At 43.2% G+C, this 22,612-nt stretch overlaps 1 protein-coding gene across 2 annotated transcripts in view; it reads left to right on the top strand.

The window, feature by feature from the left end:
* The first annotated feature begins 458 nt into the window (after positions 1-458).
* GXYLT1 (glucoside xylosyltransferase 1) overlaps positions 459-22,612 on the top strand; it is a 39,553-nt gene continuing 17,399 nt past the window's right edge. The window contains exons 1-2 of one of the 2 annotated variants that reach the window (XM_064142193.1): positions 459-763; positions 12,730-12,822. In XM_064142193.1, the coding sequence (XP_063998263.1) occupies positions 543-763; positions 12,730-12,822 (314 nt within the window). In that variant the 5' untranslated portion in view covers positions 459-542. The remainder of the gene's footprint in view (positions 764-12,729; positions 12,823-22,612) is intronic. The other variant, XM_064142194.1, reaches the window with a different exon arrangement.

Genomic DNA, 22,612 nt, shown 5'->3' with positions numbered 1-22,612 from the left:
TGCGGTGCTGAGCCTGCGGAATTACAGTTTGTCAAGGCTTGTCACTGCCTCTGCCTGGGACATTGCTTCTCTTGGCTTCTCCCCAGGGACGCATTTTCCAGAGGTCTGAGCAGCCGGCGAGATCAGACTGACACCAGGGGCCCCCTGCTGGAGCCAAGCAGCTTCTTCCCGGTCCTCCCCAGGGGACTGGCTTCCACCAGCACCCCTGAAGGGAACACGGCAGCAGCGCTCCCTGAGCAATTTCCAGTGGTAAAAGGGGGGTTCCAATTTTTTCCACTTTGAGGTCAATTAAAGCGTGCTCTGTAAGCCACCGCTACAACACTTCGCACCCCACTCCGCCTGTGGCACCGGGCTACTCACGGGCGCCTCGGGGCTCGCCCCTGCTCCATCCCCGCCCCCTCCATGTAGCCCCACCCCTTTCCCCTCGGCTCCGCCCCCCGCATGCCGGGGCTGGCGCCGCCGCCGCCGCGTTCGTTGGCGCTCGCTGTGCTGGTTGGGCCCCGGCCGCCGCCTGGCGCAGCTGCCGGGGCCGGCGCGGGAGGATGCGGCGGTTCGCGCGGGTAGCGCTGCTGTGCCTGGGCTGCGGCGTCTGCTCGCTGCTATACGGTTTCAGCCAGCTGGCCCTCTCCCTGGAGCAGGAGCCCGGCGGCGGCCGAGAACGGCAGGCCCGAGACTCCGCCGCCCCCAGTGCCCGGCGGCAGGCAGGCGGCGGCCGGGTGGCGGCGGGGGGGAGCTTAGGACCAGACGAAGTCGGGGCCAGCAGGTACGAGGCGCGGGAATCGGGCCAGGGAGGAGGGAATGCCGACGGGCGGTGGTCCCCCCGCATTCCTGCGGGGAGGGTGGGGGAGGCGCGGGAACGCTGGCCGCCTTCCCTCGCGGGTGGAGCGGGGCTCAGCGCCGTCCCTCGCCCCCCGCAGGGGCCGCGGGCGCCCCCGGCTGATCGGTGCCGGTCGGCAGCGCTTTAGCGGGCGCTCCGCTTGGGCGGAGGCGAGACTGCCTCAATGACGCCGGGCTAGGCAAGCGCTTTAGGAGGGAGTAGGGCTGGGGTAGTGATGTTGCTGTGTGTTCCCTCTCGATGAGGTCCGCGGGACGGTTACCAGAGGACAGAGGCTGAAAAAGCCTTAAAAGCAAACAAAACATTGAAAACTTTTAAAATGTGGTGTTGCAGGAGAGGCAGGGGCCGAAGCCGGCCCCCGTGCACGTCTCCGCAGCGGGACGTGCCCCGTCTGCGTGCACGGCCGCTGCCAAGACCGGGTGACATGCAGGCGGGAGGAGGCTGGCGTGCTCCTTCGGGAGCTGGCCTACGGCTCCCCAGCGCCCCGTGCTAAAGTCAGCAGGCTTCCTTGTTGGAGCAGGGCAGATGGAGCGAGGAGAGCGCGTTTTCTTTTCACAAGCTAGGAATCTTTCGTGGTGTCGCCTCTGAAACTTGGTCACTTTTGTTTGTGGAATATAGTTTTAGTTAAGCAAAAGTACTTGTTAGGATAGTTTAATAAAGTCCGTCTTCTCACGGAGAGCTGTGATTTTAGTTCTGCAGTTCAAGCGTAAATCTGAGCAGCTCACACTCCGCATAGCTGCATATTTCTGTTTGCCTCTGCCTCCGTCAGCACAAATTCGTATGTGACTGTGTAGTAAGTGAGATTACAGAATGAAAAAAAAAAAAAGCACCTAGTTTTCCTTTAAGTTAGTTACATGTTCTTATTCACCTGTGGCTACCGGAATGCTCATGCCAGGAGAGGAGCGGTGACGAGGTCAGTTGCTAAAGCTGGAGGAGAAATTAGGACCAGGCCTTTGTGGGCCAACCGACCTCTCACTGTGTTCAGGTTCGCAGCAGTTTAAAGCAACGTTAAGTTGGATGTTTTGGCGACTCTTCCTCCTTCCCAGTGCTGCAGACGCTCTGGCACTCCCCTGCTGCTTGTGCTGCTGTGATCACACGAGCGAGTTGATTTCGGCAGGCTGACCTGCCCGCGGTTTCACCAGCTCAGCGTTCTGAATTGCCTCATCGTGTAATTACCAAAGTGGTGATGCTGATGCAAAGGAGTTAGGGAGGTGGCAGCTCTGACTTTATCTTCTTGAAACATCTTGAAACAGCGTTCGGAGTTGATGGGGGTGGAGTCAGCTGAAATGTGTAACCCACCTTTTGACTGGTGTAACTACTTCAGAGAATGTGGTGGTGTTTTTTTTTTCTCCCCATGCTTTTGCTTTAGTTCAGATTAATACAGATTATGAAGTAAAAAAATGTGCTCCTCACTTCACGTTAGCGATTAAAAGCTCACTGTGAGAAGCTGAAATCTGCTAGTTCTAAAGAACATGATAATTGGAATAAGAGTTAATTTTAGGAGTTTTATGTAAAATTGCATTGTTTTAATCAATTTCCAATAGAAATGAGAGGAAGAATCATATGTATGATATTGTTTTACAAAAGAAAATAGTCAGTTTACACAAAGAAAAGTTTTGTTGGGCTACACTATAGTGAAATAATTTTTGTTAGTAAACGTGGAAGTTACTTTCAGGTGCATCATGCTTCTGGTTAGCAAAAGAACCAAGTTTAGTTTAAAAGCTGTATTTTTTTTAGTATTTGTACTGAAGTGTAGTTTTTAAACTGAAGGTACTCGGTGGGAGAGAGCTCCAACAAGGTGCAAGAAGCTTTATGCTTGCTGGAGTGCAGTGGAATGTGAAACAGAAATCTGCCCCGTTTCACAGTATGGGAAAGCTTTAAAAATGGAGAAGGTTATTTTCCAAAGGTCTTAAGTGCTGTAAAATTTTCCCTGTGTGCAGTTTCATGGGGGCATATCTTCTTGAAAACTGGTGTCTGTTTGACACCTGTGTGGGAAATCTCTACCTATAAACTGCTGTCAGACCGAACAGGATGAGCATCATCCTGTAGTAAATTAATGAAGCTTTACACAGTGATTGTACAAACAGCATGTGCAAAACTAGAGTGTGAACCAGTCCCTTAGAATAGTCCCTAAAAGGCTAAAAACTAAGGAAACAAAATCTGCTCTGTGTCAGTTAAGCAATGCCCCACGTAATGTTCCTTTAGATGCATGTTTTAATTATTGGCAAGTATTAAATCATACGATGTCCACTTGTGTAACTGGTGAATGTATGAGTGGTTTTCAGTTTTTATATTTAGGCTTTTTCTTCAGTGGAGACTAAGTGCAATGAACATTTCGTGTGCATTAATAGTGACTTTCAGTAATGGTTTTCTTCAGTTCACTTCGAAAACACAGTTTGGCAAAGCAAATGTCACTGTCATCTGAAAGGCATTTACACACTCAGCAGTGATGTCTCGTTCTATTTAACCAAGAAGAAATTACTTTACCTTAACAATCTATTCTGTGTATGACATAAGGGCAGAAATAGTTCAATTATATTCTGTGATGGGAGGGAGTGGTGCCAAGATTTCTGGTAGTTTTCAGAAGCCTGCAAACATGAAAACTGCAAGCTTTGAATAAAGCTTAATTGTACCACACCTGGAAGAATTTTGCAATAGTGGTGATGCTTTTAAGTAGAAATCTTTAATTAAAGAGGAAGTACCTTACTGAAACCAGAATTACCGGTTGAGGCAAGGTCCTCCAATAAACATAGTAATTCAGGGGAGCTTGTTGAGTAATCATTTTGGTAGGGAGTAGCCTGAGGAGCAACGTGACTAGAAACTAAAGTCATATATCTTGAAACTTGATATAAAAAGCTGGAAAACATTTCATGAATGCGAAGAAAGATTAATGTTGAATGTCCTTTTGACTCTTCATTCCAATGAGAAACGTAGTAGTGAATTGTCAGTGCTATCATACATCATAGCTAAATGAACAATAGATCTAAACTTGAAAAAAGGAAAATACTGAAGTGTCTACTTCCAGAATATACAAAGCCAGTCAAAAGCCAGTGTATGTTGTTAGCCTTTTTTCCTTTGTAACTTGATTTATGAAGAAGGCTGTGAAAAAAGCAGAACAACAGAATGAATAAATGGTATTTGCTACATACATGTCATTTAATAGTGTCTCTGAAGTATCCTTTCAAGTCAAACTTTCTCCACATAATTTCAGATCAGTTAATTAGCAGACTGTGCTTATGAAAAGTGCATCTTGAGTTAATTTTGTCAATATTGCCACTTCAGTTAGGGAGATGATCTTCATCTTTCTTTTTGAGTTCAAAAAGAGGTGCTATCCTAACAGCAAGTTTGAGAAGTTCAGCAGTCATCATTTCTGTAATTACAGTGAAATCAATGAATTTGCCCCTCTTCAACCACTTTTAGGTTATGCTGTAGTCTAGTATTTTTGTGCAACCAACCATACTGTTTTGTTATGTGTGACAGAGACTGAACTGCATCTGTCTCGTGCTCTAGCTGTCCTGGCAAAGGGAGAGTTAAGCAGATTATAGTGCATGAAAAAGTGTAGGGAGTATTACCCACACACTTAGCAGAGGAAGGTGATTGTAATAGGTAGGTAATTCTTTCAGTGAACTGTGCACAGATGGTTTTGTCCATATCAGAGCTTAACCAGCAGTATGCCTTTCAGTTACTCTTGTGCCTTTAAGAAACTGCTCTAGAAGCAGTGTAAACATTTTAAAATGAGCAAAACTTTAATGAAAGATGAAACATTAAACAATTTGAAGTTGAAACTTAATTTATAAAAATATCTACTAGCAAATGTTATCCTGCATAGAAAGGTTGTAAATTAATGGAACGTGAAGATTTTTCCTGTTTTAAAGTTTGACCTATGTGATTTAACATTATGTCAGCTGTTTCCTATCAAATAAATCCATTGCTTCTCTGGCAGACTGTAACAAACTTATGATCCTGATGCACATGGACAGTAAAACCCATTCAGAAGAATCTGAAATTCTTAGTGCGTTTCAGAATTGAATCAAGCATCTCTTGCCATTGGAATGGGCTGCCCAGGGAGGTGGTGGAGGCACCGTCCCTGGAGGTGTTCAAGAAAAGACTGGATGGGGCACTTAGTGCCATGGCCTAGTTGATTGGATAGGGCTGGGGGATAGATTGGACTGGATGATCTTGGAGGTCTCTTCCAACCTGGCTGATTCTATGATTCTGTGATTCCCAAATGTTTGCTCATTTGATTATGAGCTGGAAGGAACTAAAAACTCTGTTCTTCCTGTTTTGCTGCATGTGATGGGTTGTGCTGTAGGAGAGGCACCTGTATATCTCTATTAGTTGATTCTCACAGTTAATTAGACTTAAGTTGTTAATGCAGTACTGACAGGAAGGCAGTAGGCATGATTGCAGCCCTCACCATTTGGGCATTCTGCTAAATTTGCTGTGAAGTTAGACAGTAGTATAAAATAAGGCACGTAGACTGAAAGGCATACTTAAAAACGGTGAGAAGTATGCTTGAAAACTGAGATCTTCACTAAAGATATGCCCACCAGTGCAGTTAACATAAGGACTTTTTTTCCCCACTGCTGATTGTTGGGTAATTCCTCACAGTTTGAACTTGACTTTCCTGAGCACACAGCAGTCCTCATGAATGCCACTTGGGCATTTTGTACGCTGTGTATTTAGCACACAAATTTAAAAGTGACCTTTAATTCTGAAAACTATTATTCTTTTCAGGTCACAATATAGACACTTTTGCTGTGTCTGTAAGGCCAAAACTTTTACTGTCCAGTGATAGCAAAGCTAAATTGCGTGCTACAGGTAATTATAAAATGGGTGCTTGCTTAAGGGAGAGATACCTTGAACTGGTCTTTGAGAATGCTTGTCTATGATACCAGTAATTAATTTGTTTCTTTGGTTTTATAGTTTTGATAGTGGTGGGTGTTAGGAGTTGTCCAACGCAGTAGTGTGATGGAGGTAAGGCTGCTACAGCCACATGTCCCTGGCTCTAGGCAGCAGCAAAGCTGGGTGTTTATTCCTGATGGGTGCGTATACCCACTGTGCATACATATCACAGTATCACAGTATCATCAGGGTTGGAAGAGACCTCACAGATCATCAAGTCCAACCCTTTACCACAGAGCTCAAGGCTAGACCATGGCACCAAGTGCCACGTCCAACCTTGCCTTAAACAGCCCCAGGGACGGCAACTCCACCACCTCCCCGGGCAGCCCATTCCAGTGCCCAATGACTCTCTCAGTGAAGAACTTTCTCCTCACCTCCAGCCTAAATCTCCCCTGGCGCAGCCTGAGGCTGTGTCCTCTTGTTCTGGTGCTGGCCACCTGAGAGAAGAGAGCAACCTCCTCCTGGCCACAACCACCCCTCAGGTAGTTGTAGACAGCAATAAGGTCTCCCCTGAGCCTCCTCTTCTCCAGGCTAAACAATCCCAGCTCCCTCAGCCTCTCCTCTTAGGGCTGTGCTCAAGGCCTCTCACCAGCCTCGTCGCCCTTCTCTGGACACACTCAAGCATCTCAATGTCCCTCCTAAACTGGGGGACCCAGAACTCGACACAGTACTCAAGTACTGTGTCTGTCCACAGAGGTCAGCACAGAGAAAACAATTCTTACACAACCACAAACCACAGAAGTGGCCTGATCCTGTTCTCTGCTCTGGCTGACCAGAGTGAAAGGCTTTCAGTGAAAAGTACATTCAATGTGGATACCTCCAGTGACTGGAAGTCTATCTAGGAAGTGGCTCCTGATCCTCTGGTTGCTCTCTTTGGCCTCGGCAAACTCAAGGAGGCTTGCAGCTCCAATTCAGTTGCTGGTACTCAGATCCTCTGGGGTATGCACATGTGTGCATGCATGAATACACTACGGATCCCTGCAGCACCTGGTCTTAGCACTGTGGCAGCTGGCCACCAGATTGCCTTGTGCAAATTGGTCTTTTGTGTAGCTGGTTCAGACCTATAGCCTTAACGTTAGCCAAACCTCAGACACCTGGGCCTCTGGTGGCTGGCTTAGACCTTCTAGTTCTTCCAGTAGCAGTCCCTCAGACCACAGTCACTTGTGGCTGGATTAGGAGGCTGGACTTAGTGGCTCAGACTCTCTGTTCTCTGCAAAGTCTGGCCCAGCCTAAGGGTGTGACACCTGATTCCAAAGCCTCTTACTATGCTTGCTGGCGAGTCTGTTTTGACCCTTGTGTCCTGGAAGGCTAATAGGCCTCTTACATGTCCTGGCTTGCCCCACCCTTCTGCTGATAGGGGAAGCAAGGGCAGGAGGAAAACAAAGGCTTGGGCCTCTCCCAAAGTGATAAATAGGTACCCACAGGTGTTTAGGTACTTGTTGGTGTCTTGCCCAAATAAGGGTGAGCAAGCCCTGGTTTCACCTAATATGGTCAGTGTTGCAAATGCCATTTTGATTGGTGAATCTCTGTGGCCAAAGGAGCCATCACACTCAGGCAAATAATATGCACTGAGCTAAGCTGCAAGTAGGTGTGCTGCTTCTGCCTCATGGAGCTGCCTCTGCCTTGCTGCTCTTGGACAACATACTCTGTTCTGCCTCGTGCTTCAGACCAGCTCAGCCCTCATGTTTTGGGATTGAGCTACCTGGAAACTTTAGTGCCTCGAGTTTCCCAGGAGAAGACATTTAAGTGCCTTAAAATGTGGCAAGAAGTGCCACCAACATGGTGCTCTCTGCACATCTGCAAGAGATCCTGCCTGCACCTCTGCAAACCTCTGTGCCAAGAGGAAGCAGGATCAGGTCAGAGATTGTTTGCCTCTTTCCCAGCATCCTAGGAAGATTTAGAAGCCTTTCAATGGCAGAGCGGTTCCAACACTGCCACAAAGGAGCCAGGGATGATCTTGAAGTTTCTACTCCACTGCAGTGAGTAGAACAGATGTTCCCTAGGGCTCCAGGCTGCCTATTTGTAACCGAGGTAAAGCCATTTGGTGGCTAAACTTTTCCAATTTTCTGATTCTCCTCAATGAATGAATTGCTTGTAAGCATCCTTGTGAAGATTTTCCCAACCAAATTAGAACCCAAATTTGTATATAGTTGTGGGCAGGGCTTTCTGGAAATAAAAATAGCTAAATATTTTATAATTCCTGCCTTGTTGATTGCCCCAACTGAATCCCCTTGCTAGTGATTGTGTGCAGCAACATGTGTACCTGCACTATGTGTACATGTGTCTCTCTGGCTCCGGGCACTGCAGGATCATGGGCCCCTAAGCTGCAGTCATCTTTTCATTTGCTGCCACTTTGAGCTCTGTGGCCAGTTGCACTGACTGGCAGCAACCTGTTTGCATGTGACTGGACCCTCTTTCTGGTTTTGCATTCTCATTCCTTCGGCCCACTTCTGTGCCCCACACTCCTGCAGGCAGTAATTTCTCTAGGTAGTCAATAAGATGGTCTGGTGAGCCTCTCCTATAGAACAAGGGGACACAGTCTCAAGTTGTGCTGGGGTAGGTATAGGCTGGATGTTAGGAGAGAGAGTGATTGGCATTGGGATGGGCTGCCCAGGGAGGTGGTGGAGGCACTGTCTCTGGAGGTCTTCAAGCAAAGACTGGATGAGGCACTTGGTGCCATGGTCTAGTTGACTGGATAGGGCTGGGTGCTAGGTTGGACTGGCTGATCTTGAAGGTCTCTTCCAACCTGGTTGATTCTATGATTCTTCTGTCTGACCCACAGGGCTGACTGCTTTTCCACGCTGGGGCCAGGTCAGTGTATTCCACGTGCCTGGCTTAGATTTCTGTTTGCTTTACCTGACATTCTTTTCTGCTTTCTGTTTGTGGATACTGGTCTTTAATACTGTCATATATATAACAGGTGTGAGCAAAATATCCTTGCCTGGTGCTGACTATTCCTGTCTGACTAGTATCCTTGCTCAGGTGACAATGGCAGTGTCTGTTTGATGAACTGATACAGTTCATCTCTCTAACTTCGGAAAACACTTGGGGCACTTATTTGTAGTCTGAGCTTTCCTTGAGTTTTATTTCATGTAAAACCTCCCTATCTTCACAAGTGGCATTATGAATTATCTTACTGTGAATAACAAGAATAAAATGCTGTTCAGTGATTTCAGTCTCTTAATCCTTTTTATGTGAAAGCTTTATAAAACATGGTTGAGAGAGACTTCTGTTGGCAGTTAGTCTAACATGAGGTAAATTACATACACATATATCCTAGTAATATTTGTTTCAAATGTGAAATTTGTGAATCAGATCCAAGGTTGGTATCCTTGTAATTGTGCTAAATGACATATTGGAAAGGCCTGATATGTTAGAGGAGTGGCTTGGGCTGCCCGGGGAGGTGTAGAGTCACCGTCCCTGGGGGTGTTCAAGAAAAGACTGGATGAGGCACTTAGTGCCATGGTCTAGTTGATTGGACAGGGCTGGGTGATAGGTTGGACTGGATGATCTTGGAGGTGTCTGCCAACCCAGTTGATTTTATGATTAATTCAAGCTTCCCTTACTAGTCTGGATAATATAGTAGCTCAAGGCAGCCAGGAAGGCACACTTCTTGGCAACTGAAAGAGGGATCCCCTCTAATAATATAATCTTCCAAATCAGAAACTGTTTTTGAGAGATAATCTATGAAGTTATCCTAAAAGTAACCACAGAATTACAGACTGTTGGAGGTTGGAAGTGTCCTCAGAGGTCATAGAGTCCAACCTCCCTGCCAAAAGCAGGATCACCTAGTATAGTCCACACAGGAATGCATCCAGGTAAGTTTTGAAAGTCTCCAGAGAAGGAGACGCCTCTCTGGGCAGCCTGTTCCAGTGCTCTGTCACCCTCACTGTAGAGAAGTTTCTCCTCATTTGAGGTGAAACCTTCTGTGTTCAAGTTTGTATCTGTCGTTCCTTGTCTTATTACTATGCACCACTGAAAAGAGATTGACCTCCACCCCTCAGATATGTATGTACATCAGAGACATGGAAGACAGTTACTTCAGAAAGGCACGCAGTGGAAGTTGCAGAAGTTGTTCTTTAGATAAGCACAAGCTCTTGATGTGCTTGAAGTGTTTACGAAACGCGAGAAAGAATGTGGAAAAGAGAACTTCACAATAAATGAGGAAGTGGTCAGTGATCTGCTAAGCCAGTTAGACCCACACAAGTCTATGAGGCTGGATGTGCTACACCCAAGGGTGCTGAAAGAGCTGGCAGATGTGCTTGCCAAGCTACTCTCTGTTATTTACCTGAGGTCCTGCTTAGCTGGGGAGGTCCCAATGGACTGGAGGGTACCAAATGTAACACCTATCAACAAGAAAGGAAGAAAAGGAGCATCTGGGGAGCTAGAGACCCATCAGTCTGACCTCCATACCAAGGAAGGTCATGGAGCAGGTCATCTTGAGGGCTATTACATGCCGTAGAGAGAACAACCAGGGGATCAGGTCCAGTCAGCAGTGGTTTATGAAGGGCCGGTCCTGCCTGATGAACTTGATCTCTTTCTGTGACAAGATGATCAGGCTACTGGATGAGGGAAAGGCTGTGCATGTTGTCTACCTAGACTTCCAGAAAGCCTTTGACATTGTTCCCCACAGAATTCTCGGAGCCAGACTGACTGTGCATGGTTTAGGTGAGCACAGCTCTGCTGGATAAAGCACTGGCTGGATGAAAGGGCTCAAAGGGTGGTGGTTAGTGGAGTTAAATCCAGCTGCCTGCCTGTCACAAGTGGTGTCCCCCAATGTTGGTACCACTTCTGTTTGACATCTTTATTGATGAACTTGATGAAGACATAGAGTGTGTCATCAGTAAGTTTGTCGATGACACCAGGCTGGGTGGCAGTGTTCTACAAGAATGTAGGAAGGCTCTACAGAGGGACTTGAATAGATCTGATTGATGGGCCAGTGTCACTGGTATGAGATTCAGTAAGAACAAATGCGAGGTTCTGCACTTGGGCCACAACAACCCCAAGCAAAGCTACAGGCTTGGGGCAGTGTGGCTGGAGAGCTGTCTGGCAGAAAGGGACCTGGGGGTTGCAATAGACAACTTCAAATGAGCAAGCAGTGTGCCCAGGCAGCAAAGAAAGGCAACGGCATTCTGGCTTGTATTAGAAATGCTATGTCCATCAGGGATAGGGAGGTGACTGTCCCCTTGTACTTGGCTCTGGTAAGGCTACATTTTGAGTATTGTGTTGAGTTTTGGGCACCCCATTAGAAGAGGGATGTGGAGGTGCTGGAGACAGTGCAGAGGAGGGCAACAAAGATGGTGAAGGGCCTGGAAAATAAATCTGAGGGGAGACCTCATTGCTGTCTACAGGTACCTTAAGGGTGGAGAGGGTCCCTTAAGTAGTGGAGAGGCTGCTGCTGGTTTCTTCTCGCAGGTAATTAGTGATAAACAAGAGGGAATGGCCTCAAGCTGCGATTGGGTAGGTTTAGTCTGGACATTAGGAAACATTTTTTCACAGAAGAGTGGTCAGGCATTGGAGTGAGCTGCCCAGGGAGGTGGTTGAGATACCAACCGTGGATGTGTTTAAAAGTCATTTGGATATGGTGTTTGAGGATGTGGTTTAAGGGCGAACTTTGCAGAGTAGGGATAATGGTTGGACTTGATGATCCTGAGGATCTTTTCCATGCAAAATGTTTCTTTGATTCTGTGCTTTTATATAGTTTACTTTCCCCAGAGAAGTGCAGCTATCCCAGTCACAATCTACATTATCCTTTTTTTGTACCTGGATATTTATTTATGGAGACCAGTTTTAAGTCATGAGGTAGAATTACTTGGCTAATTCTAGCAAACACACATAATCTACAGGATGTGAGGATTTCCTGTGGTGTCTACCAAAGGACTGCTCCACCCTCCCTCACCCTTAACACTTAATGAGGCTCTATGAAACACTGCTTGTCAGATCATTTTTCACAACTGTTGAAGAAAGAAGAGATGCAGCTTGTTGTTTTTGATGCCACATTAATCTGTTAAGTCTGATAGTTGTGGAACGTTTGCCTTTGCAGATAACAGATAACACTCCCAAGATGAGGCTGATTGATCTCAAACTTGCAAAATCAACTTGCAGTAGATTTCTGAGTTGTAGGCCTTTTCATCCTCAAGTTTTTGTGTGGGTTTTCTTGCTCATCTTTGATTCACAGACCCCAAGTTACAAAGGAGGTTAAACATTATTGGTCTTTTGTCACTGGGGCAGTAAGAGGGAGCAGAGGAGGTCACTCAAGCATTGCTGTGCAATATTCTGCTTGCTCATTTAAGATTTAAATCTTACTGTTGTTTTCCTTACCAGAACCTATTTCCATTGCTCTTTTTGATTATTCCCTATATTAGTGTTGCATAACATGTAATGGTGGACTAGTAAAAGCTGCTTTTTTTAGTTAGCATACTACAAGTCAAAAAACTATTACCTTGCCATTGGTATGGAGAAGGAAAATGTGCCAGATACAATGATTATTTCTGTATGGGAGAAATGCTTTGTTATGAAATGAGGCAGTTCATTGGTATTGCAGAGAACTTTTTGTTGAAAATCAAATAGAATCATGTATCAATAGGGACTGTGCTTAAATGGACAATATAACTTAAAATTTACTTTTTTACTTGCTTCTCTACTTGAAATAGACAAAGATATTGCAAAGGTGAAGGAATACTTTCCAGCAGTAAGTGTTGCTCTTCCATCTGTTACCTATGGACTCCTACTAAGCTAAGAACAGCATATAATAACCCTTAAAAATCCCAACCACTCTGAAAATATATCCACAGGAAAGGCTAAAGGATGAGGACCACTATTCCTTAAAAGAATCCACCTGATTCCTCCTTGTTTGTGTTATCCAAGTTCCATTACATAACCAGTCTTCAGCCGGGTAATTCAAGTTATTCAAGCTAGAAATGAGTCCATTTAACTTTGCCATAAAACCAGTAACATTTATATAGGTTATTTTTGTCTTATCCTGTTAGGTGTAAGAATTTGTCTGTATCTTTCTGGAATTCCTATTGGATGCTGCCCTCTGATGTTTGTGGAATGAACTGCTTTTGGGAAGCTGCTTTTAGGTAGGATCTGTTATCATACAGTACTTTATTATTTGATTGCAGACAGGTATAAGCTGATAATTATTTTTGGCTGTTTAGCAAGGTGATATACCAAAATATTTTCATGTGCATCCTGCTTATATTATGGTTGCTTTTAGATGGGCTTTCTCGTGCTTTATTGTGGTTTTAAAATTGCAGACCCAAGCATTGTTATAAAAGTTAGATTTTTTTTGTTATGTTGCTAACATTGCTAAAAGATTGATCTGAATATAACCTGGAAAGGTGCAGAACAATTAATTATTTTTGATAAGTAAAAGTTGCTGCTTGTACAGCATAGTACCCATGTTGTAGCTTGCAATAAAAACTGGCAGATACATTTGGTAATTGAAGTTTGGAGGTTTTTAATTTTAAGTTACATATTTCATAGAATTTGAGAAGTGTTTTTAATCCCAAAGCATTGAAAACAACCTTTCTAGAACATACTTTAGGGCGCAGTATGTTAAAGCGTAGACTGTGCCCTCAAAGTTGCACCTTTAACAATGTTTTTAAAGGTTTTGTTATGGATGCTCAGATGCTTTAGGTTGTTAGATAATGGAAGCAGCTTGAAAAGAAATGGAAGAAACCTTAATCTGCTCAACAGTATTGTTTCTAAACTGCGTAGTTATCTTCAGTATGTAACAAAATTGGAAGTATGTTTTTCTTAAGGTTTCACTAATCCTCCTTTGATATGATTGTCTTCCTCTTAGTCTGAATCTTGAGTCTTTCTAGGGAAAAAAAATACTAGCTTCACGAGACAATATATTTTTGAAAGTTATGGTTTTGAGAAAGATTTTACATCTGTCACCTGCTCTTCTCTGCTTGTGTGCTCTCAGTGCTTTTTAAGCTTATTGGTTGCTGAGAAATTACTTAAAGAGATGGCTTAGATTGATTTTTAGTCAATTAGTAAACTGCATCTATAATTTGGGACTGCTCTCAGTGTGTCAACCTGCAGGGGTTCATCTGATTTTCCCTTGGCAGGTTTAGCTGTCTGAATGAACTCAATTTTTTTTTGTCTTTAAGGAAAAAACTTCCTTTATGAAATTCAGCGAAGGAGAGTAAGCCAAATGTCAGTGCCATTGTAGTAGAGGGAATGGGAGCTTAGCCTATGCTTAGTGGAGGCATGTGATGGAATGTGATTGTACACTTCATTCATCAGTGGACATCTAAGCCAGTCTAACAGATGTATAGTTCTAGGAGGTCTTGCTGTGTTCAGACCCCATTGGTTGTGATGATGTCTCTGAACTCTCCTACCATACAATGTAATGCTCTAGAATAGCAGTAAACTATCTTCATGGATTTCTGCCAAGGCAAGTGGGACCTTGGAACCAGAAGTGGAGAAACCCCATGTAGTTTATTTGCACAAACCTTAAGATGGAACGTGTATTATTCTGTTAAAAATGTTTTCTGTGGCAGTGAAGAGAAATCTGTTGAAACAGACATGGATTGTGACATGACTGGGCAAGTGCATTTTCTTCCATGGTGAAACAGTTGTCATGGTGAACCTCTAATTGCAAAATTTCACTTTTGTAATGGAAATTTTAAAAGCTGATTAAGTGTATATAGAGGGTGTGTTTCAGATTAATAATTTCAGATTGAATTTGATTATTTTATCACTATTTACTATTAAATTAATCCCCATGTGGTGTGCTGACTTTGGTGTTTGTTGAATTCCTCAGCGAGATACTCTGATTTCAGAGAGGATTCTCTAGCCTATCTCCAGATTTATTTCTTGCCTGTACTGTGTGTGTGGTGGATTTTGAAACTCTTCTGCTCCCATAGTTTTTATCACCATTCTGATTATCAGCATTAATGAGACAGAATGTCTTGTGCTGTGGTTTTAGTACAGAATATTTGTTAACGTTTGCATTGGTAGAGGAAGCATGAGATGACTTTTTACATACAGTGGTAGAGATTTTATGAAAGAAAATTAAATGATGAAGATAATATGAGGCTTGGGTTTTGCATGATCTGAAAAACTGGACTTCTCTAAACTGCCTACACTGTTGGAGGATGAGGCTTCAGACATTTAGTCAGTTTTTAAATTACTTATATATTGCAACTTCAAACCTAATCTAATTGAGTTTGTAATTGAAAGGACGATGTTTGGATGTCATATGCACTGGTATCATCAGCATACTTCTACAAAATAAGCTGTGATTATGACCTATTTTTTGATTCACTGCAGCAGTAGGGTGTTAATAAGTTGAGTGAAAAATAGAATCTTCTTCACTTTTAAATCCAGATGATTTCTCTAGTTACCTTGATCCTACTTTTAATAACTGTGGGAATGATCTAATGGTTGATTTCTAATCAATGCAGGCTTTGTTGCCTTCTCTCTCTACTTATTTGCTGTTCTTTTTCTAGAATGTGAAGGTTGCAGGGTTAGGCTTATTAGTGATTTATTTAGATTAAATACAAAGCATTAGAAGAAAAATGGATGCGCTAAGTAAGCTATCTGTGTCATATTTACACATCTACCACTTGTTTTTCTGAGGCACACATCATCGGGCTGGGTTTGAAATAATACATCTTGATTATATGAAAATATTTCTCCTGTGTATTCTGCTAAATATCATTTGCATTTTCCATGCAAGTTGTTAAAAAAACTCGTATGGGTAATACACTTTTACTGATAATGTGGTTACCTTTTTATACTGAAGATGAAAACACATCTGCATTGCACTTGTTTGTTCTTAAGTGTAAATAACTTTGACACAGTTGAGCCTGGCAACCTAGTCCGTTTGGTTACAATATCAAGAAAAATCAGTTTAATAACAGCATCATGAAAGACTAAGAGACATCATTAAACAAACTTGTTTAGGAAGCATGCCTTGTGCGTTACTATATGAAAAAGTGACCAAAGAACAGCAAGCCTGTAACTGTATTGGAACCAGTGTAGGAAAACTTGTTTTGTTGTACAGTAATTTTTAAATGCTCTTTGCAAGCTACAAAATAATTCTTCCATCCTTGTATTACCATTAAATAATATGTCAATGGTTCTACATAAAAATGTGTGATGCAAATTAGGATGATGGCAGAAAGTGATGGATGATTTTACTTTGTCCAAAATATTATGTGTAGTAAGTCCTTAATGGGCCAGGGTAACATTTGAAAGGGCAAATGAGTTAAATTCCTTGCTTCAGTTATTCATGCCAGTGTCTTCTCTCAGTACCTGAATGGTACTCCCTTGGCTTCCCTAGCCATGTTAAGGGAGTAGTAGAGGACATTGCTAGTGACATTGGGCTTGGAGCTTCCTGTTGATCCCTAGGCATGTTATTAGTAGTATCTCAATAGATGAGAATCTAGTGCATAAAGACTACAATACAAAATGTAAGTCTAAAGGTGCTTCCTTTGTGGCTTCCATAGTAACAGTGCCACTGTACTTCAATGTGGCTTTAAAAAAGGAGAAAAAGCAAATTGCTCTCATTCACACTGACAAGTCTGAATTGTACCCAGATACACATTAGATGTGGCTGCTGCAGAAGGTTTGAAGCTTGGAAGGTGACTGTGTGTCTGTGCAGCAGATGAAGTGCTAAGACTGAGACAGGGTTAATGATCACAAATCAGATGTAGTTGTGTACAGGAATCCTTATATATGTATGTGGATTTTATTGAGGGTTTGATACTCTCACTTGTGTTCCTAATGTGTTATGTAAGAGTAAGAACAGATGAACCCTACCTTAAATGTATGCAGAAGACACCTTAACTTTCATAGAATCATAGAATCAACCAGGTTGGAAGAGACCTCCAAGATCATCCAGTCCAACCTAGCACACAGCCCTAGCCAGTCAACTAGACCATGGCACTAAGTGCCTCATCCAGTCTTTTCTTGAAGACCTCAAGGGATGGTGACTCCACCACCTCTCTGGGCAGCCCATTCCTATGCCAATCACTCTCTCTGGGAAGAACTTCCTCCTAACATCCAGCCTATACCTACCCTGGCACAACTTGAGACTGTGTCCCCTTGTTCTATTGCTGGTTGCCTGGGAGAAGAGGCCACCCCCCACCTGGCTACAATGTCCCTTCAGGTAGTTGTAGACAGCAATGAGGTCACCCCTGAGCCTCCTCTTCTCCAGGCTAAACAACCCCAGCTCCCTCAGCCTCTCCTCATAGGGTTTGTGTTCCAGGCCCTTCACTGCAGTACCTTGTGCCATATCTAAAGGAAGGAGCTAAGATTTTCATGGAGTGGTTCTGATTAATACTTTTGCAGTGATATAATTTGAGGTATGCTTGTTTGTTTTTCCAAGGAGTTAAGCTGGGATGCAGTGAAGGTTCTAGAAGTATAACCCATCAAAATATACCTCTGTATCTTACTACCAAGTTATTACTTTATAATTTTAATTAACCTAATAATGCCAATTTAAAGTACAGTGTATCATGGTTTACATCTTTAAGCATAAGACAGAGTGTTAACAGGCAGATTCTGGAAAGCTTTGTAGCAGATTCATTGTGTATACCCAGCTATGTTCCTCTGTGTCCTGTTTTAAGGCAGTCTGCTCTAACAAGACTCATTCCTGTGATGGTGAGTGAAACACACAAAACACCCTGTGGGTTGAGTCAGAGAAAGTTTGGTGAAATAATATGATGTACAATACTGTATAAATGAACAAACAAGCCAAAACAGCAAAAAAGCCTAATCATCAAACAAGCCAGCACGTGGAAAAGGACAGTATCCGAGCCAGCAGCCAGCAAAGTGGAAGACCCCAATCCCCACCCACCTCCGAAAAAAACCCCAGATGCTGGCATAAAGCCCCTGGAAACAGAAAGCATCTCAGATTGCAACCTGAACTCCAAGCCTTTCCTCCAGCCATCGTTTCATTATAGACCTGTCATGATGTCAGCACAGTATCAGATACCATTAGCCAGTTCATCTGGCTGAACCCATAACACTCTGTCAGAGGTTATTAACCCCATATCAGAATTAGTACAGAATGAAGGTCTAAACTTCAACAAAAAAACTTCAGGGCAAGATGTGTACCTGACCTTAAGCTTCTTAACCTAAAAGTATATGTTTTGCTTCACAGTGTCAAAGTGATTTTTTTTCCCTCTTGGAAGTATGGTGGTGCTCTATCAAGTGTTTTATCTTTATTTAATTTATTTTTACTGACACTATGTGTAATTAGTGTCCTCAGACAAATGAAGTTCCTAAACACTCAAATCCTGTCATGGCTTCCTATTTTCTGTTGGATTACAGGTGTATTCTTTGCTCTTACATTTTAATGGCCAGAGGATTTCCTCCCCACCCTGCAGGATCAGATTAGGGCTGTCTGTCCAAAAGCCTTACTAAAATACAGTTTGTATTTCACTCTGTTGGTAATTTTTCCAGTTTCTCCCTGGAGTTCTCCCACAGCAGAACATCAGACTGCTAGGAATTAGAAATAAAAATCTGTGTCTGCATTTTTGTGTTATCCATTTTGCCTATGAACTTTTTAAAGTGTCTTAACACTTTGGTAGCTGGACTTGAGGTTCAGTAATGCAATTGCTCTGATATCAGAGCTGTGATACTCTGATATCAAACTTACTCAGATCGTGACAAATTATGGTTCTTGTAAATAACATTTGATTTTACTCATGGCCAACTCAGCTACTGAACTGCTGAAAAAAAAAATCATATTTGTGAAAAATCTGTCTAAATGAACAAGGTTTTCTTTTCCCTGTCGTCTGGTGAGGTAGTTGTATGGCTAGCTTCAATGGAGAGCAGTGGAGGAAGGATGGGCAGAAGTGTTACAATAGGCTGGAAAATATAGGAGGCGGTAGAGGAGAGAGAGCAGTTAAGAGGTGATAGTTTTGAAAGGAATTAGGATAAAGAGTGAAGTCATGTAGACATGATCAAGAAGGGAGCAAGGTAAATCATGGCATAGATAACTGCCTCTATGAGTGGGATATATTAATACTGAAGGTATCACAGTATCACAGTATCATCAGGGTTGGAAGAGACCTCACAGATCATCAAGTCCAACCCTTTACCACAGAGCTCAAGGCTAGACCATGGCACCAAGTGCCACGACCAACCCTGCCTTGAACTGCCCCAGGGACGGCGACTCCACCACCTCCCCGGGCAGCCCATTCCAGTGCCCAATGACTCTCTCAGTGAAGAACTTTTCCCTCACCTCGAGCCTAAATTTCCCCTGGTGCAGCCGGAGGCTGTGTCCTCTCGTTCTGGTGCTGGCCATCTGAGAGAAGAGAGCAACCTCCTCCTGGCCACAACCACCCCTCAGGTAGTTGTAGACAGTAATAAGGTCTCCCCTGAGCCTCCTCTTCTCCAGGCTAAACGAGGCTACAGAGCTCAGACTCTGCTGGGCAACTGAAACATTATGCTGCTTCTAGTGGAAGGAGGAGGAAAAAGTGGTGAAAGGTTCTGGTAGCAGAAGATTAGCACAAAAACTGAGTAATTAATGTCCCTGGGTGAAGATGAAGCAGTGATTTCCCTCAGGGAGTGGAACAAGATGTGTATGTAAGGGGAGAGGAGCAGCACTGAGGCCTGATTGTTAAAAAGGAGGTTGTGATTGCCAGTGATCTGTATGCAGGCAAGTCAGCTGCAGCTTGTAATGACTGAAGAATGTCTCTTCATTGAGTCTGGAGTAAGAAACGCAGTTTTGGAGTCTCTTAACTACTCCTGCTGTCATGTATCTCATCCCTGTCTTGGTGGATAGCACCCAGAGGGAATGATGTCCTGTTCCCCTCCAAAGTCTTCTTGCTCCATCTGCTTCAGGGATAAAGCTTTGTGCTGTAGACATTGGAATATGAGTCCAGCTGTTCCTCGTATCGTGCAACCTGAAATTCAGTTAGTAGCTTTTTCTAAATATTTTTTGCCTTTTCAAAAAATTATTTTAAAGCACATCTTAAAGTTGAATTCATGGAGTCAGGAACTCGTGAATCAGAGACTGCGAACAAAGTGACTGTGAAAGCATTATAATATTGTCTGCATGGGGTTTGTTGTGTGGCTTGAAGTTTCTCGTTCACAGATTTCATTAGCTGTGAAAATAATGAAATGCAGTCTTTGAATCTCCATGTGGTTTAGAGTTGACGTAGTTTTCATCCTACTTTATTCATGGAAAGCCATGTATTACATGTGGTTCAGGAACCTGACTTTCAGCTATGCAGTTGGTGTAGGTTATGCCCTTAGTTATCACATGACCTTCCAATATCACTGTAGGCGTTCATGACTTCAGGGCTTAATTACTCTAATTCCCTTTTCAGTGGATTAGTGATGAGGCTAATCTGCTGCTAGCAGCTTGTTGAGACTGCAGCAGTGTGCTTATTTGTGGTTTTCAGCTACCCTCATCACATTCAGGTTGTTTTGTGTTTTTTTACATTAGCTACTTATTATGTGGTATAATGTTTAAATTAGCTTTATGTATAAAGGTCTGAATGGACATGATTCCATTACACTGTGATGGTTTGGATGTTACCTGCCCCCCATACTTTGGAAAATCACCCAAACTAGACTCGGCAGCTCTGGAAATTGAATGAAGCTTTATATGTACAGCTTAGCACAATATACAAGCAGATGTCTACAATATATACAGAAATATACAAGTTAAAAAGTAATACAGAAACACAACAGCCCTCCCAGAAACCAGAGTCCCCAGGAGGGGCTCCCAACCACCCTTCCACCTTTCTCCCACCCCTCTACCTTACCCAAGACTTTGTCTTATATTCAAGGTAGTTTGGAGGGTCAGCCGAGGGGGCTAGGAAGCAGATAGATTAGTCACACAGATGGCAGGTTAGCTTAGAGAGAGGAGTTCAGCTCCAGAGAGACAGAGAGCGACTCTGTTCTCTATGTTTGTCTTCTCATTCTTGTACATCTCAGCAAGCCTATGAGTGAAGCAGACATCACCATTGTGTTCTTTTCACAGGCTGTGAAAAGAAAGCCTATTTCTCACCAAAACATTCTAGCTAGCTTCAAACTAGCACATATGTTTCCAGATTCTTAGATGCCTTTTTTTTCCCCCCCTTTTAACCTGAACTAATTTTTCAAGTTTTGCTGCAAGGTATACAAAATATTTTCATCTGTATTAAATTATCTGAATATAGACATCTGCATATTGATGTCTGTGTCAAGTAGGTCTTAAATGTTCCTTAACATTGAAAGTGTGTAGAGAATGATCCATTCGAGTACCTGTTAGGGTGCTGAGCAGTAAATGGCTGGAATTAACTGAGAAGCACTTGAGTACCCTAGCTGTCTCCTTAGGACCAGTAGATGTAATATGATCTTTGACACACACAGTGCTTTTGGGCTGGCACCTGGGGGTCAGATGGAGTATTCTAGAGCTTACTAGATGGCACTATACCTATATTAAAAAGCTGATTCGAGTTCTGAGTATTTACACTGAAATAAAATTAATTGCACTTTATGCAACATACCCTGCTCACTAGGTCTACAATAGCTGTAATAAGACTTTGGATGCAGTCTCGTATGGCAGCATCTTTGTTTAGGTGTCTTATTTTGCATCTGAATCCTATCTATGAGGTCTTTCATCCATGTGATATTTAAGAAAGCCCCAAACCTAGATTTAAGACAATCTGCATATTCTAATTAAAATTTTACCAATCTTAAACCCCCCACAATGCTTGAGATTTTTAGTTTCAAGGCATTCAACTCTTCCAAAACTCAGAATATTTTTTAAATAAAGCCCTTATTTATGGCATTAAACTTCAGCAGTTTTATGGTGGTCTCTTTGCTTATATTTTGTCTCATATAACTCAACATAATCACAGAGTCATAAAATGCACCGGGTTGTAAGGGTCGTTTAGTCCGAACCTGCCCGCATTGCTCTTCTGTGCCTTAAAGAAGATGTACTGATATAGTGTATTTTGTCAATTTAAGAGAAAACTGGTATGTGTCTAAGTGTTTTCCATACATACACTGGGTGGAGATTGTGCTAAGAAACACATCTGTTGTTTTCTGTTTTGAAGTGTCTCTCTCTTCGGCCGGTTTCCAAGAATGCATGGTGTCTTTGCCAAGCATATCTCTACTTTTACTAGTTTGGGAAAGTCTATCCTAACTTAAGAATCTTTTCTGTCAGCATAACTTGGAATTAATCTTGTGATTTAAAAATTCAGTTACTGTTAGTTCTGTTATCCTCCCTCCTCTAATAGCCCATATGAGTAGCTCAAGCATGGAATATTGTTTTGAAGACTGGCATTGAGTTGACATATCCTTGAAACCTTTGAAACATTTTCTGGTGGCATAAATATATAGGAAATCCAGGAGAACGTGGGTTTGGGTTTAGTATGCCTGCTGTGTTTGTCACCAAACTAATGATATTTACTTTTGCAATGATAGTTTTAACCTACTGTATTAAAATAATGAAGTTACTCTAAATGTACCCTATACGATACATACCAGACATTTCTCACTGTAAGTGCTGGACAGGGTTCTGCACTTTGGCCACAACAACCCCAAGCAGCGCTGCAGGCTGGGGACAGAGTGACTGGAAAGCAGCCAGGAAGAAAGGGACCTGGGGGTACTGGTAGATAATAGGCTAAAGATGAGCCAGCAGTGTGCCCAGGTGGCCAAGAGAGCCAATGGCATCCTGGCCTGCATCAGGAACAGTGTGGCCAGCAGGACAAGGGAGGTTATTCTTCCTCTGTACTCAGCACTGGTCAGGCCACACCTTGAGTACTGTGTCCAGTTCTGGGCTCCTCAATTCAAGAGAGATGTTGAGGTGCTGGAATGTGTCCAGAGAAGGGCAACAAAGCTGGTGAGAGGCCTGGAACACAAACCCTGTGAGGAGAGGCTGAGGGAGCTGGGGTTGTTTAACCTGGA

The sequence above is a fragment of the Pogoniulus pusillus genome, chromosome 4, assembly GCF_015220805.1.
Source record: "Pogoniulus pusillus isolate bPogPus1 chromosome 4, bPogPus1.pri, whole genome shotgun sequence".
NCBI classification, from domain to species: domain Eukaryota; kingdom Metazoa; phylum Chordata; class Aves; order Piciformes; family Lybiidae; genus Pogoniulus; species Pogoniulus pusillus.
The sequence above is the reverse complement of the archived record's forward strand: the minus strand, read 5'-3'. Positions and strand labels throughout refer to the sequence as shown.